Below are 23,256 nucleotides of genomic sequence, written 5' to 3'. Positions count from 1 at the left end.
TAAAGTCAAGTTATACTGTGCATGATAAACATTAAGGTGATTATTTAAGGTAAACACGGAGTTCATTATTTAATGTAAATCGTAAACTGTGTATGATAAACATTAAGGGTCCAGGTCGCCCTTGAAAAAGAGATTTTTAATCTGGGATTCACCTGGTTAATAAAGGTGTAATCAGGAAAAGAGGATTATTTAAATTTTAGAACGGGAAAGGGTTATTTAGGTACATTTATTCTAAAATAGTGTAACATTGAACATCAGTGGGTTAAAATAACGTAAAATAATCAACATAACATTAACACACACATATATATGTAAATATTTATATATATATATATATATTAAATATATCCAAATATAAATGTATATATATATATATATTAAATATATATAAATATATATATATACACACACACACATATAAATAAATATACATATATCATAACATTATGCATCTTTTGACATGTTAATATTACATGATGTCGTGATAATGCATGAAACAAACTCACTTCCCCTCTGCCGACGGGCTCTGGGCCGACTCGTCGCTGCTGCTATCGTCTCCGTTCTCTGTGAAAACGAGAGCCGTGAATGAAATGAGAGGAAACCCCTCTGTGGCCGGTGAGGCCGAGACTTTCTGAAAACACACTTCTCCTACGTCTTTTTAAGAATAATTTATCATTTTTGCCAACGTTCACTAAAGTGTGAGGCAATGTCTTTGACCTAAAAAAAAGATGGCTGCTACAAATGGGGGTAGAAGAGATGAACAGGGTGAAGCAGATGGGGGCGCCATGCTGCTGACACTTGGTCCTCGAGGAGCTCGATCGGGGTCGGAGGGATGGAAATTAGGGAGGGGGGGTCAGAGGTCAGAGCGGCCAGGTGGGGTTATCGAGAGAGGTGTGTGGGCGACAGCAACAGGGTGGAGGAGTGAGAGGAATCGTTAGTCCGTTGCTTCCGGTGGGGTCAGCTGACCTACAGGGTCCATGTTGTGTGGTTCCTGTGGGGGGGGGGGGGGGGGGGGGTCTCGGGTTTGCAGGGTGCTAAAGCGTGGAGGCTGGAGCACATGGAGGGCTAGGAGGAGGAAGAGTGTATCCGGACGAGGGGGAAGGGAGGAGATGGAGGAGAGAAGCTTGTTGTTTGCGGCGCACCTCATGCACCTGCTCCATGTTGCGTTAGTTTCTTTTTCAAGAGTGCAACAAAATAAAAATAAATAAGGGGGGGGGGTCCATGCGTTAGATTAGGGGTCCAATATGGTTTCCACTTACCGGCTGGGAAGTTACCTAGCTCTGCAAAAATATAAAACAACAAGAACAAAAACGTGGGGGAACAGAAAAGAAAAGCAACGCACAAATCAAAAACTCTGTTTCCCCCGAAATATTAAAAGTATAACAAACAAAAAGTAAATTAAGTGCAGCTACTGTGAAACGGAGCCTCCGGCTGAACAGAGGCTGGAAGATGAATACACAATACCAGCAGAGTATCCGTAAAGTCAAGTATTTGACACTTTTTCGGGAGTTCGCCTCATATAAATCTGACCGCCAGTGGATTCACGTGCCAGCTGCACAATAATTAAACCAGCTTCTGTTCAGCAGGAGGCCAAACAGGCAACGAGCGTCTCAATAATCCCCATCATGCAACTCACCAGCAACCCGGTGGACTTCCTGAAAGGCCAAATGGATCCTAACGGATTCACGATCTTTGTTTTTAACAGAATTGTTTTATTTGAGGAGGAGAAAACTGAGAATATTACGGCTGCTTCCAGGAGGTGTGCCGGGTTAAACCATGTGTGTGTGTGGGGGGGGGGGTTCTTCACGTCGCCCCGAGCAACAACAAGCGGGCGGGGGCGTCACCTTGCAGCGCGTTGCCCAGCAGGGCGTCTAGCTCCGGGTTGAACTCGGCCTTCTCCTTCAGCATGTGGAAGAGCAGCTGGTTCTGCGTGGCGCTGGTGATCTCTGTCTGCTTCAGCCGGCCCTCCATCACCTTCACCTGGGACTCCTTCTGGGCCGCCTGGAGGCCCTGGGGGGTCAGAACCGAGACGGGGGGGGGGGGGGGGGGCATGTGAGACGCCAGACACAAGAAGCCCGTTTATGAGATCATCTCAAACTAAATCAAAAGATGAATCAGCGTCAGACAACCACTGGTGGGCTCCTGCTCGATCGTGATTGGTCGATACGACTCACACTACAGACGACCAGAACCGTGTCCCGTTGACTACGTATGAATCCGTTTATGGATATCACATGGTAAAACAATTGTAACTACATATCAAAACAACAACAAAACTTCACCTTCTTGATATCAGGGTTCTTACACATTTTGACCAGTGGATTTCCAGGACTTTAAACCAGATTTCCAAACTGAAATCTCGGTATAGACATGAAAAATTTAGAAAATGTTGTTTTGAGAGCGTACACCGGCTTATATTTTGAGCGTCTTTCTTTAAAAAAACATATTAATTATTTCAAACTCGGCGTAAATGAACATGTGATTATAACAAATTTCCATGGCTTTTCCAAAACTTTTATGATTTAAGTTTTTTCCATGACTTTTCCAGGCTTGGAAATGACCATTTTTAAATGCCATGACTTTTCCAGGTTTTCCATGACCGTACAAACCCTGTGATATAAAATCTACTTTACTGGCAAATATTTAGTTAAATATTGAAATCTGCGTACAATAAATGACATCGTTGTGATGTACAGTGGGGCAAAAAAGTATTTAGTCAGCCACCAACTATGCAAGTTCTCCCACTTAAAAAGATGAGAGGCCTGTAATTTTCATCAAAGGTAAACCTCAACTATGAGAGACAAAATGAGGAAGAAAAAATCCAGAAAATCACATTGTAGGATTTTTAATGAATTAATTGGTAAATTCCTCGGTAAAATAAGTATTTGGTCACCGACAAACAAGCATAAAATACTTTTTTGCCCCACTGTAACTGTATGGAACATGGAGTCACATGACCTGAGCCTTGCTCTTAGTGGTGAACAGATGTGATGAAGTGATGATGAACCTTGCTGATGGCCAGCAGCATGAAGTGGTCCAGCAGGAAGCGAGCCTCCGTCAGCGTACAGGAACTGACCACGGCGGAGATGTCCACCGTGTCGCCTTCCTCCTGGGAAGAGAAGAGAAAACGTCTCGTCACGCCGCCAGAAAAACCTCCGGCGGCGCCGATCGAGAGGAGGGAGGCGGCCCCTCGCCTTGGTCTCCTCCATCTGCATGATGTTGGCCTGGCAGTCGGCGATGCCGTCGTTGATGTAGTCGATGTTGGCCGTCAAGACGTCCACCTCCTCGTTGTGGGGAACGGCCGCCTTCTCCGCCTCGGGCCCCTCCCTGGACAGACGGTCCCTCTTCCTGATGACCTTCTCTTTACGCTTGGTCAGCTCCTCTCTTTGCTGGGAACGCAAAAACAAAAAACGCGGAGACCTCAGAACATTTTTTTTGTCTAGTCATTTTTAAATGTTGCAGAAGTGCAGCGAGCGGAGCGGTGGGTCATTTGAAAAGTAGCTGTTTTATTTGTGTTTGCCAGATGATGGGGCACCATGGGGTCAACGGGAGGCTGCAGAGCAGGATGACAGTCACAGGGTCAGTGTGCAGGACTCTGACGCCCTCTAGTGGTGTGGACCAAGAACTGGACACGCCCCCTCAACCCTCCATCAGTAAAACGGTGTTAACAGGTTGATATAAAAAGAGATGATATAAAAAATGAATTTAAAAAAAATGAATATAAAAAAAAGATACAAATAAAAAAAGGAATATTAAAAAATATATAAAATATCAAAAATATTTAAAAAATATACAAATAAAAGTATGAATATTAAAGAATACATAAAATATAAAAAATATTAAAAAAATTCAATATAATTTTTTTTAAAATACACAAATAAAATAATGATATAAAAAAAGATGATGAAGCGTTGGCGGCAGGATATCGTTCATTTCATTCTTCCAGCTGGTGCATCATCATTTTCTTTAGCCCCGCCTCCCAGCCCGTGGTCCTGAACCGTCAGTGCAACTACGTACAACATCAGGGAACCTAATTATATAAATAACGTCTACGAGTTGATTTACCTGAGTTACAATTGAAAGTCTATGGGAATAAATCTTGTTTTTTTTGGCCGATAAGACCAGATAGATTGTAATTCCACGCTTTGGCCACGATATAATTTGTTTTACTTCAAAGCGTGTTTTCCCCCTGAAAAAAACGTGGTAACGTTGTTCGTCTCGCCCCCTTTTCTACTTCCTCTTTCTTTGAAGCTGATAACTCCCACGTTCCGTGAATGATAACTCAAGACGTCTCGCCGACGCGGCGTTAGCTCGAGGAGGCGTTACCTCGAGGAGGCGGTACCTCGGGGAGGCGGTACCTCGGGGAGGCGGTACCTCAGGGAGGCGGTACCTCGAGGAGGAGGTACCTCGGGGAGGCGGTACCTTGAGGAGGTGGTTCATGTCGGCCTCCATGTTGGAGATGGTCATCCTCTGCATGATGACGTCGGTGATCCGGCGCTCCAGAGACTGCCACTTGTTGCGTGCGATTCTGGTGGAGTTGATACCAGCTGTGCGTCTGTAGGAGGACCTGCACACACACACACACACACACACACACACACACACACACACACACACACACACACACACACACACACACACACACACACACACACACACACACACACACACACACACACACACACACACACACACACACACACACACACACACACATTGATGACGTCAGGTGCTAGATTTCCATATGCAAATCCAACCTAAGTGCAAAGAGGATTTGACTTGTGATGCTTAAGTGCCTCACTTTAAATGTGAAGTTATTTATAGCTGCGAGGATGAAAACACCAGCGGCCTATTTGGGGTTTTTCAGGAAAAAAAGCATCTTATATTTAGCGATGCGGGCTCACCGGGTGCCACTGGGAGCAGCGTTGCCGGAGGAGTACAAGCGTCCAGATGGAGGCCTGTAGCTGGAGTCCTGCGCAGGGTCCTTCCGGACCAGCTTACCGGAGCTGGGCCGGGCCTGCCTCCTCAGGGCCGTCACCTGGCCAAGTGGCAGACACAAACGTGAGAACACACACACACACACACACCACATGCTCCCTGCATCCAGAGTGAATCCCAAGTACACATATGTTTAAACCCGATGCTGCTCACCTCCTCCGTCTTCCTCCTCAGAATCAGCTCCTGCTGCCGTTTCTGAGCCTCCAGTAACTTCAGTTGGTGCTGTGTTAAAATAACAAAAACGAAAGCGTCGACCATGAAGAAAACTCAAGACGCACGTTCATTGTTTAAAACATGTCTTAAAGGACCTCTTGCTTCCGCTGGTCTTTCTTCAGCGACGCGATCTCTCGGTTCCTGCGGGACTCGTTCATCCGGTTCTTCTCCTGCTGCTCCTTCATCTGCTTCATGAGGCGGACCTGGAGCCGGCACGGAGGAAACGTGTGAGAAACATTCAGACACACTGAGTCCATATGGTGGATGTGGACATCTTTTTTTGATGGATACTGTACGTTTTCATTTATTTTAAGTCACTTATTTGTTGTTTTTCTGGTAAAAAAACCCGTAAAACTCAAAGTTTACAGTGAAACTTAAGTAAATTGTGTTTCTGATGCCACTAACTTAATTCATAAGCTCTACTTCAACTTATATTTTACAAAGTGAGTCAATATTGTGGATGTGGACACTTTTTTTGGTGGATACTGTACGTTTTCATTCATTTAAAAAACACTTTGTTGTCATTTTTCGGGTAAAAAACCCCTTAAAATTCAAGTTTACATTGAAAATTGTGTAAATTGTGTTTCTGATGCCACTCAAACTTAATTCATAAGCTCTACTTCAACTTATATTATACAAAGTGAGTCAATTAATGTGGATGTGGACTTTTTTTGGATGGATACGATAAGTTTTCATTCATTTTAAAAAGGCACTTTTTGGTTGTTTTGGGGTTAAAAAACCTTAAAATTAACGTTTACATTGCTATTTAAGTAAATTGCGTTTCTGATGCCATTAAAACTTAATTTCGTAAGCTCTACCGTAACTTTTATTTAACAAAGTGAGTCAATATTGTGAATGTGGAGACATTTTTTTGATGGATACTGTGCGTTTTTCATTCATTTGAAGTCTTTTCGAGTTAAAATCCTTCCAATGAGGATTCAGATAGCAGAGAGTCAACATTGCTCATTGACTAAATCGTGTTTCTGGTGCCACTCAAACTTGATTTATAAGCTCTACTCAATCCCAGTAGAAGTAAATCCTCCCAAAACACACTCGACCTCGAAAATTTAAAACCCCCGCACCTTCGTCTTCTTCATCTCCACCACGTCCACCTGCAGCTTCCTCAGCTGCTTCTCGTACTGCGACTGGTTCTTCAGCAGCCGGGCGTGCTCCTTCTGCGCCGACTGCAGCTTCTGGAGCTCCTTGTTCATGACGCTCAGCTTCTTCTCGTACTCGGCCTTGATCTTGCGCGACTTGTCGTCCGTGCCGGTTTCCACCGTGTCTGACGGAAAGGCGGAGGGAGAAACGGCCGTTCAAAAATGACGCCACTTTTATGGTTCTCTCGTTGCATTTTCACAAATTGCAAATGTGCCTCAGAGTGCTTTACAATCTGTACACATAGACTCCCAAAAAACCCTTTCACGGGGAAAAAAGGGACATTTTTAACAAACATTAACAAACTGATGAGTCAGAAACCTTCAGGAGTCAGAGAGTCGGTTTCGTCTCAATAAGGAGCTGAAACTCCTCCGAGCTTTTTAAAGTCTACACGCAGCAACGCTTTGATGCATTAGTGCCGATAAATATGAAAGTAACTGTCGTCGTCTGGCTGCTGGCGGGGGAGCTTTCACTTACAAGACTCTAAACACAACCCCGAGATGGAAATACTTCCGAGAACGTACATTTCTTTGTTTTTAGGGTCTGAACTAGTCGCGGTGCATGAACGACCAATACATGCTAAACTAGAACGGGCACTCGGTAGAGCGCATACCTTCGCATACCACAAGATGGGGCATTGAATTATGAACATGTTGGCATTAGTTGCCAATTGGATAAAAATTGACCGTGCTATGGTAAAAAGAAGATTTTGACCTTTTCATGACCTTGACCGTTGACCCGATAGATCCCAAAATCTAATCAAATGGTCCCCGGATAATAACCAATTATCCCACCAAATTTCATGCGATTCGGTTTAATACTGTTTGTGTTATGAGAGTAACACGCATACAAATAAATGGCGATCAAAACCTTCCGCATTTTCAATGCGAAGGTACCAAATGATCCCCCAGACTTCAGACGCTCTCCCCGGGGTGTAGTTCGTGGTCGTGGGGTTACATGGTTTCTGTGGGACGGTCATTTGGACGTCTTACTCATGTTCAGCAGCACGAGGTCCCTCTCCAGCTGCGTGTCCCGGATCTTGCACTGCAGCATCATCAGCTTCTGCTCGTACTGCAGCTTCAGCGTGTGCAGCCGCCGCTGGCTGTTCTCCAGCTCGTCGATCAGCTTCTGCTTGATGGCGATCTCGCAGGTGACGTTGGCGAGGTCGGCATGGAAGTTCTCTGTTTTTTTGGGGGGAGATGGGATGGAGTCATGAAATCGACTATTTATGGTTTTCTGGTGTTTGTTTACAGTTCATTCCTCTTTGGAAACATCTTAAGGAAACATTTCATCCTTTCATCACAAACATTTGACAACTCATCTGGAGAGACGAGGTTTCTCCTCCGTCGTCTGGAAACTAAATGAAGATCTCAAGAGAAAAGTACGGGAGTAAAAAGTGCAATGTTGCATAAAATTTAACTAACGAGCATCTCAGATTTGTAATTAAACTTCAGCACTTGAGTGAATGTACTTTGATACACGTTACAAAAAGATGGCCGCCAGTAAAGAACCACAAGTATTCAGCTCTGAATTCCCAACGTGGTTGAACAGCGCCCCCTTGTGGCGACCCAGAGCGAGACCAGACCCCCCCCTCCCCATACCTTTTTCATCCGTCTCGGAGTCTGAATCGTCGGAGCTCTCCTCCACGTCCATCTCCTCTTCCTCCTCCTCCTCCTCCTCTCCTCCTTCCTCGTGGTCGCTGCCTTCGCGGACCTCCTGCAAGACGACAGGCTCTCGCGTTAATATTAATATCCGAGGCCACACAACTCGACGTGGTTGGTATCGTGGGGATGGAAGCGGGAGGCGGCGGGTCGTACGATGTCGGCGTCCTCGTGGCCTCGCTCCGCGTTCTCCTTCTCGGAGCCCTTCTCCTGCTCGTTGTCGGGGACCTCCTCCTTGACGGCGCTGGAACGTTCAGACACACGGTGGAGAGTCAGCGGCGGCGGTCCGGCCCTCGCGCGGAAACAAGAGGCGTGTTTACAGACGCATCGGCGCTTAAGAAAGTTGTTGCTTTGTGTTTTTTTTTTTCGTCGGCAGGGGAAATGTTTTGTTTTGTAATTTCCATCACGATCTTTCTGACAGACAAACTCTCTGTTATTAACTTCACCGCTGGATACAGCTGGTGGCCGTCACTTCCTGGGACTAGAATACATGCTTCTCTGCATGAGCTTGTCTGTGGAAAAGACAGTGGGGGAGGGGGGGGGGGAATTCTATTTTTATACTAAAAGTAGGGAAGTGTCTCATCAGTTTGGACAAAACCAAAAAAAGCAAATAAAGCAGGGAATGAACATAAATGACTGCGAGTCAAGTCCATGGAACTGAATTTTGTGTCCAGAAATCAAAGTTAGCAAAACAAATCTGGATAAAGTGACCTAGAAAAGAAAAAAGTTTTTAAAAGATGAAGCACAGGAAAGCGAGAGGAGGTGTTTCTCAACATGAACTGATGAACTGATGTTCTGATGTTCTTATGAACTGATGTTCTGAGTCTTGATATGGTGTACAGATATGAAACACTGAACAGACACTTTCTAGTTCCAGGTCGTTTTTAAAACCTTTAAAAAGTCAGCGAAAACTTAGAAAACATAGAAAGGATGGAAAGGAAAGCGGGATGCAGCGTGATGGGCCGACGGGTTCACACGGGTCATTGTGTTGATCGTGGAGGTGGAGAGCGCGTCGATGGCAGCGAGTCTTACGGCAGAGAGTCTTACGGCAGCTTGGGGGGGAAATAGTTGCGCAAATTAATAAATAAAAAAATTTAATTAAAAAACGCCGACTATGGGGGGAAGCCGGGGACGGGGGAGGGGGGAGGCTCTGACAAACCTGGCGTCATCAACCTCTTCCACCACCTCCTCCCTTTCCTCCCTCTCTCTCTCCTCCAACAGGTGATGGAGTCTTCGGGAGGGGGGAGGGGGGGTCAAACAGGAGAGGGAAGCAAGAGATGAACGAAGGAAGAAAGAACGGAGGTAGAAACGATCAGAGGAAGTTCTGCAAGCCTTTTCTCACACTGCGAGTGCTCGTGGATTATTCACCAATAAACCAGTTACGTTTAATAATAATAATAATAATAAATACCTTAATCTTTTGTACTTTAGAAAAAAATTTATATATATATATATATAAACACACACACATATACATATATAAATACACACGTATACATATTTATTTTTTATATATATATAAATATCCATATAAAATAAATATATATAAATACATATATATATACACACACACACATATAAATATATATAAAAACCTTATATATATATATAAAAACCTTATATATATATATATAAAAACTAGTGCTGTGAAAAATAACGCGTTAACTCAGTTAATCCAATTACAGGTTTAACTAGTTTTTTTTTTTTAACGCATTTAACGCATGCGCAGAATGAGCTTCCAATCCGTCTGTTGTTGGTCGTCGGGACGAAAAAAAAGTCACTTGCAAAATGAGCTTCCAATACACCACTTCAATCTGAACTCTGTCCGCTCTCATGCAGACGGTCTGTTCATCGGTAATGATCCTTCCGCAGGTTCACCTCCGGAAACCTTGTTACGACTTTTACTTCCTGTAGATCAGGGGTCTCAACACGTCGATCGCGACCTGCCAGTCGATCGCGGCGTAGTGTCGGTAGATCGCATGACATTAAAAAGATTGGCCCGCCCCCTGACATGTTCGCTATAGCACGTCTTTGTTCTTTTATTAAACTAAACGTCTGTTGATCGTATCTCCACAGCAGCATGTCATTTCTGTCTCTTCGCGTTGCGTTAACACTTATCGATCTCCGTCTGGCGCGCCACAGAGCTCCGTGCGCGCGCATCGGGACCGAGCAAAAAAAAAGTCACTTGTCAATCTGTCCACCTTTAGATTGTATCATGGTGGAGTTAATGGTTGACAAACAAGAGAAAAATGCTCTGTTTAACCCTCCTGTTACCTTTACATTTACTAACATATTTTATCCTCGGGGTCAATTTGACCCCAGCAATTAAAACCTCCAGAAAATTATTAGAATTAATATTGCTTCCCAAGTTTAAGTGTGAGGTACTTTATGGTTGTTTGTTGACTACCTAAATAGCCCTTTAAATAAATAAAAAAGTTGATATTTCTGATGTTTGACACAGTGAAAAACAGCCTGGGGTCAAATTGACCCCAAAGAACACCGACATTAAACATTGAATGGGGTCAAATTGACCCGAAAGGTAACAGGAGGGTTAAACATTCTGTTTAGGATGAAGATGTATTAATGTTCCATATGGAAGAAAACTGCTAAATAACTGCTGAGTTGCAGCACCATTGTATAGAAGAATGTATAAATGTATATATCCGTCTTTTGTCATAAATCTCTATGTTCTCACAAAATATACCGAGAATATCGGTAATATGTGATTAATCATGATTAATCCACAAAAGCCTGTGATTAATCCGATTAAAAATTTTAATCGTTTCACAGCCCTAATAAAAACCTTATATTTTTATATATATATATATATATTAAATGTTCATCAGCAACAACACATCCAATCCCAAAGAACTAAAAGAAAGCTAATCCTAGAACTGGAGATTTTTTGTGTCTACAGTGTTATTACCTTTTCTTTTTCTTCTTCTCTCGTTTCTTCAGTTTCTCCAGGTCTTTCTTGGCGAGCTCGATGATGTCGGACGTCTCCTTCTCGGGGGCGAGCAGCGACGGCGCCCCGTACAGCGACTGGCGGTTGGAGGCGCGAGACAGATTCTTCCTCAAGTTCTCGTTCACGGCTTCGCTCTCCAGGAGTTTGGCTCTGACGGAGAAATAAAATAAACACAAAGATGTTATGTGCACCAAATCAACTGCACCAGATCCTTATTTGTGAGTATAGTTGTTGTGCTACTTCACACACTAATAATGCAACGCAAAATACAAATAAAAGAGCTGAAAAATTATATAAAATATCTCCAATCTGTGAGAAACAAATTGTGTTTGCAGTCACAGTTTGATTGACATCCATCAGCAGGTCTTGTATTGTTTACATTATAAAGTATTAGAAGTATATGTAAATTGAGGCAGAGAACAGTTTGACCTGCTCACCTCAGTTCTTCAATCTCTTTGATGTAACTTTGAATCATGTTTCCAATTTCTTCAGATGCGTCTTCGCCTGGAAGAGAGACAACAGGACGAGTTAAATCTCTTTTCTGAGATGGCATCTCATGAGCACACGAGGGTTACAGGAGGAACCCACCTGCCCTGGCCAGCACCTGGTTGGCCTGGTCGCTGAGCACCTGTGTGAGCCGCGCCCTCTGCGCGTCGATGGTCTCCTGCATGGCCTTCACCCTCACCCTCAGGTTGCCGTTCTCCGTCTGCAGCATCGAGTTCTCGTGGAACATGTCGCTGAAGCTGTCCACGCCGTCCTCGCCCGACAGCCGTTTACCCTGCGGGGGGGACAGACGGGGGGCGGGGGGGGTCAGCTCCTTCTTCGACATCAGTTACATTTACTTAAACTCCTCTTACCGTCTTGTACTCCATCAGCTCGATCTGCAGGCGGGCGATCTCCGTCCTCAGCACGCTGATCTGCTGGCTGGCCTTGTCCTGGTTCACCATCACCTTGTTCTTGATGTTCCGCGCTCGGTTGGCGTACTTCAGCGCGTTCAGCGTCTCCATGAAGTCGCGGTCAGACGGGCTGATGCAGGCGATCATCACCGTCTGGCTGCGAGGCGGATCATTTACAAATGTTTGGCACGGCAACATTTTTCACAAATGTATAGTAACTATATGTTTAACGTGAAAACAATACTTCCCTCAGGTTTCTTTTATTTTATTTTTTAATTATAGAATATAGTTTTTTATTTAAAAAAATTCAAGATATATATTTTCATTTTAATCATACATATATATATATATACAATATTTGTATCTATCTTCTTAAAATATATTGTTTTTTTAATCATAGATATATATATAAATATTTTATTTAATATAATTTCTTTTCTCATATATATATATATATATATAGAGAGAGAGAGAGGAAGGGAGAGAATGTTTTATTTATTATAATTTCATTTTTTATATATATTATCTTTCTTTTTAATCGTATATATTTGTTGTTGTTGTTGTTGTTGTTTTGTTATTCATACATATATATATTTTTGTTATATTCTTTTTTTAAATCATATATATATATATATATTTATTTTTTAGAGTCCAATTACCCAAAGCCGCATGTCTTTGGACTGTAGGAGGAAGAAGCCTCTGTTTTTAAAACCCTTGAAACATTTTGATAAATTTATAGAATTATACGTTTAATGTAAGATAAAAAAGTGAAAACCCAGCAAAGAAAAACGACTGAATTATTTAATAGAAGCTTATGTGTTGTATCAGCGATACAATACTAAAGACTTTAAAGTCTACTAAAAGGTCTGAATATTCCATATATAACCCTCTTTTTTAAAACCGTAGACCACAATACACGAATGCTACTTAATAAAAAAGTTGCCCACCTGTTTCCTCCTAACGAGTCCTGCAGGAGTCGGGTGAGCTTGGAGTCGCGGTAAGGCACGTGGGAGGACCGCTTGCTGCGGTCGCCCAGAGCGCTGATTACATTGCCCAGAGCGAGCTGCGGAGAGGAGAACAGGATTATTCCACGAGTCTTTCCTGCTTTTACCACTAAATTATAAATAACTATAAATAAGGTATAAGGAAATTATTAAATAAATAACATTATTGATCAATTGTGAAAATACTTAACGGGGTCAAATAAAATCCTAAAACATTCATTTAAATACTTGTCCATCCCTCAAGAAACATGTATATATAATATATGTATATATAATATATATATATAATATATTAAATATATATAACATATATTGAATATATTCAGCTATATATATATTTTATATATTAAATACATACATATATATATATATATATGTATAGATAAGTGGACATTTGAGATCCAGCCACTAGATGGCAGTCACACTCCAGCGTCTCTCGTGTGACTTTGCTCAACCTGCTGTAGCTGCTGGGTTTTGGGGGAAGCCGCTCACCAGCCCACAGTTGATGGCGATTCCCTCTTTGGCTCGCTCGCCCGTCGCTCCGGTTCTCTTCAGCCTCTCGGACCCGGCCAGATCCACGAAGTGAAACTTGGCCGTCAGCGTCTCGTACTCGTCCATCTCAGAGTTTCCATTAGTGGAGACTCTGTTGTCACTCTCACTTTCTTGCTGAACGACGACAACAACAAACAGTTAAATACAGCTCGTCTGTCCAATCTCGTCAAATGCTGCACAGAGCGTACGCACATTGTCGGAGGCACAGACGCGAACTTGGCACAGGTGGATGGTGAAGATGGCGTGGGACCGGGAGCTCTGGACATTCATTTGCGTGCTGGCGGTGGTGCGACACAGAGCCCCGAGCTTCAGGCACTGCATCATCTGACCGGGCCCCGGGAGAAAGAGCGTGAAACAACAACAACAAATACATTTTAGAAAGTGAATACAAGTGAAGGAACGGATGTTAAATGAGTGAAGGAAGAGATGGATTAATAATCCCTTGTTTTAGTCATTCATAAAAAAGGCTGTTGCAATGAGTGAGAGGTTTGTCACACACACACGCTCCGTTACCTCGGCCTCGGAGGACACGGTCCGGGTGGTCACCCCCACCGTGTAGATTCCCCCGGCGGTATCCTCGTGGATCTTGATGTGAGATTTCTGCTTCACGTCCCGCGTGGAGTCGAACAGATCCAGAACCTCCTCGTTATAAAGCTTAGAGAAACAAACAGTTTCACTTTAAAAAAACGTCTAAATCAGAGCATCTGAAGTCGAATTTGGTCGATTATCGATCCCCTTCTGTTTAAGTTTAACGCATCCATAGAAGGAAAAGTCAAAGAAGACTCTTTAGAGCGAATTGTCAACTATTTGGCGTTTTTATTTAGTGCATTTAGGACCAAAAATAAGCAATATATATATATATATTAGGGATGCACCGATCTGATCGGCGCCGATATTCCCATTATCGGTTTTGATCGGCGTTCTCAAAACGGCCGATCAGATGACGTAACATCTGCGAGAACTATCAGAGACGTTTCAATCGCAGCGCACCGCAACGGAGACGATGCGCCCGGCGAGGGCCGCAGAGTGAGAGGTCAGAGGGGATCCTCACCACCGAGCGGCGTCCCCGTCCCCCAAGTTGAATCTCTGGGTCGACTCAGCCGACTCTCACATGTCTGCCCCTAGAGACTGATGCTCACGGTAAACACATTCCATCGGGAGCGCGCGAGGGTTTTGATAGTTAGCGGAAGGATTTAAGTGACAACATCCGGTTTTGCAAAGTTAGCGGAAAGAACCACGTGAAACAACATCCGTTTATCAAAATAAGATGTCGACAAATCATACACGAACATATAAAAGTAAACAATGAACTGATTTTGTATCTTTATAGATCGTTTGAGATTTAGCTTAAATTATGCTAACATTAAAACAGTTTTACTGGACCAAGGAAGAGTTTATAAAAATAAGTCAGACTTTTGTATGTTAAATAAAGTCCTGTATATAGATTTCCCCAAGAGTTCCAGGAAATGAATAATGCAGATGTGTTCCATACATATCTGAAATCCCCTACAATAGCAATCAAACAATTTGAATGTATCAATTAGGACATTTTTCAAAGTAAAAGTCCTAAATGTTTAAAGAAATCGGTAATTTCTTTAATGTTTGAATTGCTTTATATTTGCATTTCCTCATAGTCCGAGGCAATAATGCTACACAAAAAATAGAATGCTTCAATCGACACCGTGATCGGTATTATCGGATCGGCAGATACTGATTTCAGTGATCGGCACCAAAAACCTGATCGGTGAATCTCTAATATACATCATATATTAAATATATATTCAGCTATGTATATATATATATATTTATTTAATATATACACATATATATATAACATATTAAATATTAGAGCGAATTGTCGAATATTTGGAGTATTTATTTTGTGCATATAGGACTAAAAATAAGCACAATATATATACACACATATATATATAAAATATACATATATACACATATATATATATATACACACATATATATAATATATTAAATAGTTTACAAAAAATCTATTTTTTAAAATAAGACCAACAGCTTCCGTTTGTTTCGGTCCTTATATTAATTTATTTATTAAAATGTAGAAGAAAACATCTGGAGAGATGTGAACAACTGGCGCGTGAAAGACGTTTAAAGGAAGAGTAACGTCGGTCCCTCTGGCACTCGACTTCTGAGCGCGTCCGTATTTCGTGTCTTGGTACCTCGAGGAACTGGGCGTTGATCTTGAACTCGGGGGCGGGGCTTCCCTGCTCCTGGGCGGCCTGGCGCCGCTGCTCGATGCCCTGGTAGAGGTGGTGGACGGCACGCGGGATGATGCCCAGCTCCTCCTCGCCGATGTTGACGTCGAAGCCCGTGCCCATGGTGTAGGTCTTCCCCGAGCCCGTCTGGACCGGCAGGAAGAAACGTTACACGGGGAGTTTATTTGACCCAAGAAGGGCAATTCATCAGGCTTCAAAGAGAGAACTTTACTGATCATGACTGTAAAGCAGAGAAGAAGAAGAACAACAACAACAACAAGAAGAAGAAAGAACGAGAAGAAAAATTTGAAGAAGGAAGAGAAGGAGAAAAAGAATGTGAAGAAGAAGATGGAGGAGAAGAACAAGAACAAGGTAGAAGAAGAACAAGAAGAAAGAAGGAGAAGAAGAAAAGGAAGGAAGGAGGAGGAGGTGGAGAAGAAGGAGGAGGAGAATGAGAAGAAGAAGAACAAGAAGAACTAGGTTGGATTATTTTAAAGATAAAGGGGATTATTATTTATCCCGTATAATTAATGGTTTATGTAAATCTGGTTTTAACATTTTTGTTTGGCAATTTACGTTTTGTTTTTTTACAGATTGGCGAGTCGTGAATAATTATATTTAAAATCCACAAACTGGTTTAAAGTCCTTTGAGAAGACAGAAATGTACTTCCTCCTCTCATTGACGTCTGTTTACATCTGTCAAACAAAAAGAGGTCCAGAGCACAGGGGTCAGAACCAGAGCACACGGGTCAGAACCAGAGCACACGGGTCAGAAAAAGTGCACACGGGGGTCAGAACCAGAGCACACGGGTCAGAACCAGAGCACACGGGTCAGAACCAGAGCACACAGGTCAGAACCAGAGCACACACTGGTCAGAACCAGAGCACACAGGTCAGAACCAGAGCACACAGGTCAGAACCAGAGCACACGGGTCAGAACCAGTGCACACAGGGGTCAGAACCAGAGCACACGGGTCAGAACCAGAGCACACGGGTCAGAACCAGTGCACACGGGTCAGAACCAGAGCACACAGGTCAGAACCAAAGCACACGGGTCAGGAGGAGGCAGTGAGGAAGCAGCTACTGGGAGATACGAGTTAATATGGACACACATTAAAGATGCATGGCTGTCAAAACAAGGTGTGTGTGTGTGCGTGTGCGTGCGCGCTTTGCTTCACTTTGAATCTATGAGTGCCATTCAGCAGAAGCCGTCGCCACGGCAACCTCAGCAGTAGGGGCGGTATGAAGGGGAGAAGGAGGGAGGGAGAGGTTGAGGCCTTAACTCGCCATTTCCACGGGGAGGAACTGAAGAGAATTATTATCCTCAGTCACAAATATATATATATATAAGCAAAAATATAAATAGAAATATAGATATGATTTTTTAAATTATATATATATATTCATACACACGATAAAAAGTATATATATATATAATTTAAAAAAATTATATATATATATATTCACACACACGATAAAAAATTAAATATATACAGGACTGTCTCAGAAAATTAGAATATTGTGATGAAGTTCTTTATTTTCTGCAATGCAATTAAAAAACAAAAATGTCATGCATTCTGGATTCATTACAAATCAACTGAAATATTGCAAGCCTTTTATTCTTTTAATATTGCTGATTATGGCTTACAGCTTAAGAAAACTCAAATATCCTATCTCTAAATATTAGAATATCATGAAAAAGTATACTAGTAGGGTATTAAACAAATCACTTGAATTGTCTAATTAACTCGAAACACCTGCAAGGGTTTCCTGAGCCTTGACAAACACTCAGCTGTTATAAATCTTTTTTTTTACTTGGTCTGAGGAAATATTAAAATTTTATGAGATAGGATTTTAGAGTTTTCTTAAGCTGTAAGCCATAATCAGCAATATTAAAAGAATAAAAGGCTTGCAATATTTCAGTTGATTTGTAATGAATCCAGAATGCATGACATTTGTTTTTTTAATTGCATTACAGAAAATAAAGAACTTCATCACAATATTCTAATTTTCTGAGACAGTCCTGTATATATATATATTTTCCTTTCTTTTTTATATTCCAAATATAATAAACCTGAGGGTAGCATTGATTTTCTTCCCATGAAATTCTGAGCAAGAAAGTCAATAAGTGCATTCCCCCCAATTATCTCATTGCTTTCCCGTCTTCGCTCTCTGAAACCCGCCGCGTCGTCTCTTCCTCCCCTCGAACACAACACACGCTGCAGCAGGACAAAGACTCGCCTGTCCGTATGCAAGGACGGTGGCGTTGTAGCCCTCGAAGCAGCCCTCGATCAGCTTCTCCGTGCAGCTGGCGTAGATGGCGTCCTGCTGGGAGTCCATGTCGAATATGTAGTCGTAGGTGAAGGACTTGTCTTTGCCCAGGATCACCTGGGGCTCGCCGGGCATCACGTATGTGCAGATGTGACATCCCTCGATCTTCTCCCTGGCCAGCTGAGGACGGATCCTACGGAGGAGAAAAGTGGAAATAAATATAAATATATTAAGAGAGGAACACCTGGACGGTTGCAGCGGGAATGGAACCTGTGAATAACGACACGGTATCGCTGTCATGGAGCGGCTTCGTTAGACAAGATAAGAGAATCCTCCATTAGTCACTCAGTGGGGAGATTGCAGTGCACAGTAGTGAGCAGTAATAAACATTAAACAGTTAGAAAATACATATAAAGACGGAATAAAAGTATGTAAAGGTAATAATAATAATTAGGTGTTTTTGCATTGCAGAAAGATAAATTAAAGTGGTACACGCGGTAAATAAAGCGCTGCATTGGCATCGTTTGTGAGGACCACCTATAACAGGGCGTCTACAGGAATAAGTTACATTTAAGAGTTTTTAAGACCACGTCTAAATAGAATTTAAGACCTAACTTACGACAAAAGTAAGATGGAAATATACATTAATCTAAATGAATGAATTAAAAGTAAACACAGTGATGTCTGTTCAACATGAACAGTGTGGTGTAATGCCAAAGGAGAACACAAAAATATCATGTTCAGAACATTTAGGTCCCATGAACAAATGCAAATAAAATCAAATAAAAATATATTAATATAAAGAAATATGTTCCTTTTGAACAAAAGAAATCTATAAAATAACATAATTAACAATTCCAGCTGCTTTTAAAATGCAAATACATTTACATAATAGAATGCATGTGTGTGTGAGTTGCTTATAAAAACAAACACATGACATGAGATCTATATTCTATAACTGGTATTTCAAAGCACATCTTTGGGGTTTTTTCACCGTCCTAAAACATACTGAACTCTTATGTAACCGTAAACATCTTCATCTGCTCCAGATGTGCGTTTCAACATCCTAATCCGAGCCAATAAAGCCTGCCAGCTGGGTTCATAAGTACCGCTTTAGGGATTAACTGGTTCAATGTGGACGTGCGGGGAGGAAGAGAGAGAGACTGGAAGTGAACATGTCATTATTCTTGAGTGAATGAAAGATGGTGTAACCCAAACACACCCACAGGATGCATTCAAGAGCACAGACAAAAGAATGGAAACACTATACAGTCTCGACTGCGTTAGGAAAAGGATGTTGAGACTTACAAGTTGACAACAACCCCGAAAAGTTGAATATAATTATGAAGGACGTTGCGTTAATTAGCCAAAACGGAGGTAAACAAAGCTATAGACAAATTTGACTGATAAGATACTTTTTTCTTTTCTTGCAACAATGATGTCATGTCATCAACGACATTACCTTTCAAGAACGTGTCAGGCAAAAGCATTTGTGTCAAATAATTCTCTATAAAATTATATAAATAATACAATATATATTATAAAAACTAAAATATATAATTGTATATATATATAAAATTGTATATATATATAATTACATATATATTATATATATATTGGTGTCAGGCAAAAGCATTTGTGTCAAATAATTCTCTATAAAATTATATATATATATATATAGAATACAATATATATAATAAAAACTAAAATATATATATATATATAATTGTATATATATAAAATTGTATATATATATAATTACATATATATTACATAATTAAATGTATGTATAATTAAATATATATTTGTCATCAACGACATTACCTTTCAAGAACGTGTCAGTCTAAAGCATTTGTGTCAAATAATTCTCTATAAATATATAATTACATATATATTATATATACATAATTAAATGTATGTATAATTAAATATATATTTATTTATTTGTATTGGTAAAGAATAAACATATTTGGAAGAATATATTAAAAGTCTCTCCTCACTTTTAGGAGGTTCAGAAATGTAACAACTGTTATTTCTTTTGCACATTTTGGAGAAGCTCGTTGTCCAACAGGGGCCAGCTCTTACACTCCAGACGTTTATTAAACCAGTCATCAAACCAATGTCTCGTCCCCTCAGTGAGGAGCACACACGCTCTAGAAAAACGGGGTTTGCAGGGATGGAAACATCATTCTGACATACTGACTCAATAACGATCTCCCGAGAGCCCTGTGACACAGAGCTGCTCTACTTGTCACCTCAGGCTTCATTAAACACAGAACTCCAACGTTGAGGTTCCAAAACCTCAAACTACCGATTTGGAAGAAACAGCTACAAATAAAAAAGGCCCAAAGATTCAAATAGCCACCAAATGCACCAGAGAAACGGCATAAACCAACCTCCACAATGCACAGGGGGGGGGGGGGGGGTCTTAATGAACCGGAAACTCATCTCATATTCATGGACTACTTTCGCGACAGAAAGAAACGAGTATTAAAAACATCCTGCAAAGTGCAAACAAATGTGATTTGGCTGCAAAATATATGACGAAAATGAAGATTATTAAGACTTTCAGCCCCATTCCAAGACATGTAAATGATGCTTTTTTTAAATCAGTGAACTATTTGAAAAACTCAAGTTATGAAGCTCACGACACCTCCTTCCCCGCAGAGAACATAAACCGTTAGGTTGTGGTCGTGGTGCGTTTAGGTTCAGGCAGCACCTGACGGCGGGGCCCGGCTCGGTGTGGATAAGGGCCTCATTGTGCCCGTCGGGTTCAGGGGGAGAACAATGCTGCGGGGGGGAGGACAGAGCGGCCATTGTGTCTGTCTGTGTGACACCGGATTTCGCGGCTGGACGGAGGGCGAGGGGGCGACGCCCCGCCCTGAAGGTCACGACATCTCCGCAGATAACGGCCCAGAAAGAGCCACAGAGCTGGAAAGGTTCCCACTGGAAATGCAAACTCATCTTTCTTCTTCTTCCGTTTTATGGCAATAAACAAGGGACAAAAAGAGATTATTTCTTGTTCATTTTCAGGACATTTAACCCCTGGTACATAGCCATGGTTGTCACGAGGGATTCAGGCTCGTTACCTTCGCATTGAAAATGCGGAAGGTTATGTTGTGATCGCCGTGTATTTATTTATTTATTTGTATGCGTGTTACTCGAATAACACAAAAAGTATTAAACTGAATCGCATGAAATTTGGTGGGATGATTGGTTATTATCCGGGGACCATTTGATCAGATTTTGGGATCGATCGGGTCAAAGGTCAAGAAAAGGTCAACATCTTCTTTTTACCATAGCACGGTCAATTTGTATCCAATTGGCATGCAACTAATTGTTCATAATTCAATGCCCAATCTTGTGATATGCGAAGGTATGCACTCTACCGAGTGCCCGTTCTAGTTCTTTATTTTAGTGATGAAAAAGTGATAAATATTATATAAATATTGCAAAAAATATTCTAAAGATGCCGTGTGAGTGCAGAGATGTCCTGGTTTACACATCATATTCTCCAGACTCAAGAAAAGTTTAGTTTGATGCAGATTCCTGCACAAAAAATAAACAGAAAGAATTCACACCGTGACATTTTAATGAATGCGAGAACAATTATGTTAAGACATTTCAAATAAATGTGCAATTGCCTTATCAGTCAAAATAAATGCAATGAGATTTTTTTTCTTTTCAAATTGATGAAAAAATATCAACCTTCACAGCCTAAACATCTGCACTGACATTTTGTTTGTGCATATTAGCATAATGAGCCACATATGTGTTTGCTATTTTGTTTTTAGTCCATTTCTTCATTTATGGGGAACTTTTTAGGCTTGGAAATTTATATTTCCGGTAAAATAAAACTTATGTCGGAATGTCACAATCCTCTCTTATCCTATTTTTTTATGATGATACTCATCTGGTTATTGACGTGAAAATAAATACACTTTTAGGAGATACAATGTGAACTTTCAAGCATCACTTGCCGTATATTGAACATATAGAGCAGCGTTTGGACCAACGTCACACCCAAAAGAGTAAACAAACAACAATCTGCTCTTTAATCCGTCTCGTGTTCTATTGTTATAATTCACAATAAACGAGAGAATCAATTAGCTTCCGTGACAAATTCACCGTATTCAGCCAGTTACATGTTTCTGTGGATTGTTAAAGTGTGTGTGTGTGTGGGGGGGGGGGGGGGGGGGGGGTTTAGCTCAATAATTTGGCGTGTAATCCGTTTCTCAGTCACATGACTTTCACACAATAGAATCTGATGGCATTTCCCAAATGTATTGTCTTTCCTTGCTGCTTGTAAACAATGAGACTTGTTGTTGTTGTTGTGCCATCAGGATTCTGGTGGATATCCGTTTCTTATCAATGCAATAACAACTAGAACGGGCACTCGGTAGAGCGCATACCTTCGCATATCACAAGATTGGGCATTGAATTATGAACATGTTGGCATTAGTTGCCAATTGGATACAAATTGACCGTGCTATGGTAAAAAGAAGATGTTGACCTTTTCATGACCTTGACCTTTGACCCGATCGATGCCAAAATCGAATCAACTGGTCCCCGGATAATAACCAATCATGCCACTAAATTTCATGCGATTCGGTTTAATACTTTTTGAGTTATGCGAGTAACACGCATACAAATAAATAAATACACGGCGATCACAACATAACCTTCTGCATTTTCAATGCGAAAGTAAAACTAATTAAGTTCCCAAATTAGAGGTTTTTTTGTAGTGAAGTTGAAGGTTTTCTATTGTTTTATCTTCACAATAATGTAAATACACTGTTGACTTTCAGATGCTCCGTGTTGCATAATAAGATGAAAATATAGAGTTGTTGTCCTTAAGAATATTAAACATACTTTAGATTAGATATTCCTTTATTAGACCCACAGTAGGGAAATTGCAGGATCACATTATAGCAGTAATAAAACATAAAACACAATACTAATACTAAATATACAGAGGAAACTAAATACATGCACAAATCAGTGCCCGTTTAATTCAAACTAAGCGATTTGTCTTTGACTAATAACCATTATTAATTGAACCATATCCTCCAGCCTCACTCAGTCATACTTTGGTCAAAATACAAATCAAGTCGTCACCGGGCAGATTTGGATTTTGTGGAAAAGCTGAATTTGCAGCCAGAAGTTTGGATCCATAGATCTCGTCGATTCTCACCGTCGATGCATTAGGAGTGAAAAGGAAAAAGAGCGTCACCGTGACAACGCCGGGGCCACGGAGACCAGCTGTGGTGACTCGTCTGTGTTAGGGGGCTGTGGACTTTGTGCGTTAAG

At 41.3% G+C, this 23,256-nt stretch overlaps 1 protein-coding gene across 7 annotated transcripts in view; it reads right to left on the bottom strand.

Annotated features, from left to right (window-relative positions):
• The window catches only part of kif21a (kinesin family member 21A), a 49,670-nt gene that overhangs the window by 10,757 nt on the left and 15,657 nt on the right, over positions 1 to 23,256 (bottom strand). For 2 of the 7 annotated variants that reach the window (XM_056417838.1, XM_056417842.1), the window contains exons 2-25: positions 17,917 to 18,139; positions 15,640 to 15,822; positions 13,958 to 14,098; positions 13,637 to 13,768; positions 13,385 to 13,558; positions 12,836 to 12,951; positions 11,850 to 12,045; positions 11,581 to 11,770; positions 11,430 to 11,496; positions 10,954 to 11,142; positions 9,187 to 9,258; positions 8,184 to 8,271; positions 7,968 to 8,082; positions 7,359 to 7,547; positions 6,294 to 6,493; positions 5,307 to 5,414; positions 5,152 to 5,220; positions 4,905 to 5,038; positions 4,423 to 4,567; positions 3,195 to 3,389; positions 3,008 to 3,109; positions 1,845 to 2,010; positions 1,260 to 1,280; positions 507 to 564 (exon numbers count right to left, since the gene is read on the bottom strand). In XM_056417838.1, coding sequence (XP_056273813.1) covers positions 507 to 564; positions 1,260 to 1,280; positions 1,845 to 2,010; positions 3,008 to 3,109; positions 3,195 to 3,389; positions 4,423 to 4,567; positions 4,905 to 5,038; positions 5,152 to 5,220; positions 5,307 to 5,414; positions 6,294 to 6,493; positions 7,359 to 7,547; positions 7,968 to 8,082; positions 8,184 to 8,271; positions 9,187 to 9,258; positions 10,954 to 11,142; positions 11,430 to 11,496; positions 11,581 to 11,770; positions 11,850 to 12,045; positions 12,836 to 12,951; positions 13,385 to 13,558; positions 13,637 to 13,768; positions 13,958 to 14,098; positions 15,640 to 15,822; positions 17,917 to 18,139 — 3,273 coding nt within the window. Of the gene's footprint in view, positions 1 to 506; positions 565 to 1,259; positions 1,281 to 1,844; positions 2,011 to 3,007; positions 3,110 to 3,194; positions 3,390 to 4,422; positions 4,568 to 4,904; positions 5,039 to 5,151; positions 5,221 to 5,306; positions 5,415 to 6,293; positions 6,494 to 7,358; positions 7,548 to 7,967; positions 8,083 to 8,183; positions 8,320 to 9,186; positions 9,259 to 10,953; positions 11,143 to 11,429; positions 11,497 to 11,580; positions 11,771 to 11,849; positions 12,046 to 12,835; positions 12,952 to 13,384; positions 13,559 to 13,636; positions 13,769 to 13,957; positions 14,099 to 15,639; positions 15,823 to 17,916; positions 18,140 to 23,256 lie in introns of all 7 variants that reach the window. The other 5 variants (XM_056417841.1, XM_056417844.1, XM_056417839.1 and 2 more) reach the window with 4 other exon arrangements.

The sequence above is a fragment of the Pseudoliparis swirei genome, chromosome 6, assembly GCF_029220125.1.
Source record: "Pseudoliparis swirei isolate HS2019 ecotype Mariana Trench chromosome 6, NWPU_hadal_v1, whole genome shotgun sequence".
Lineage (NCBI taxonomy): Eukaryota > Metazoa > Chordata > Actinopteri > Perciformes > Liparidae > Pseudoliparis > Pseudoliparis swirei.
This window is presented reverse-complemented; position numbering and strand designations above follow the sequence as displayed.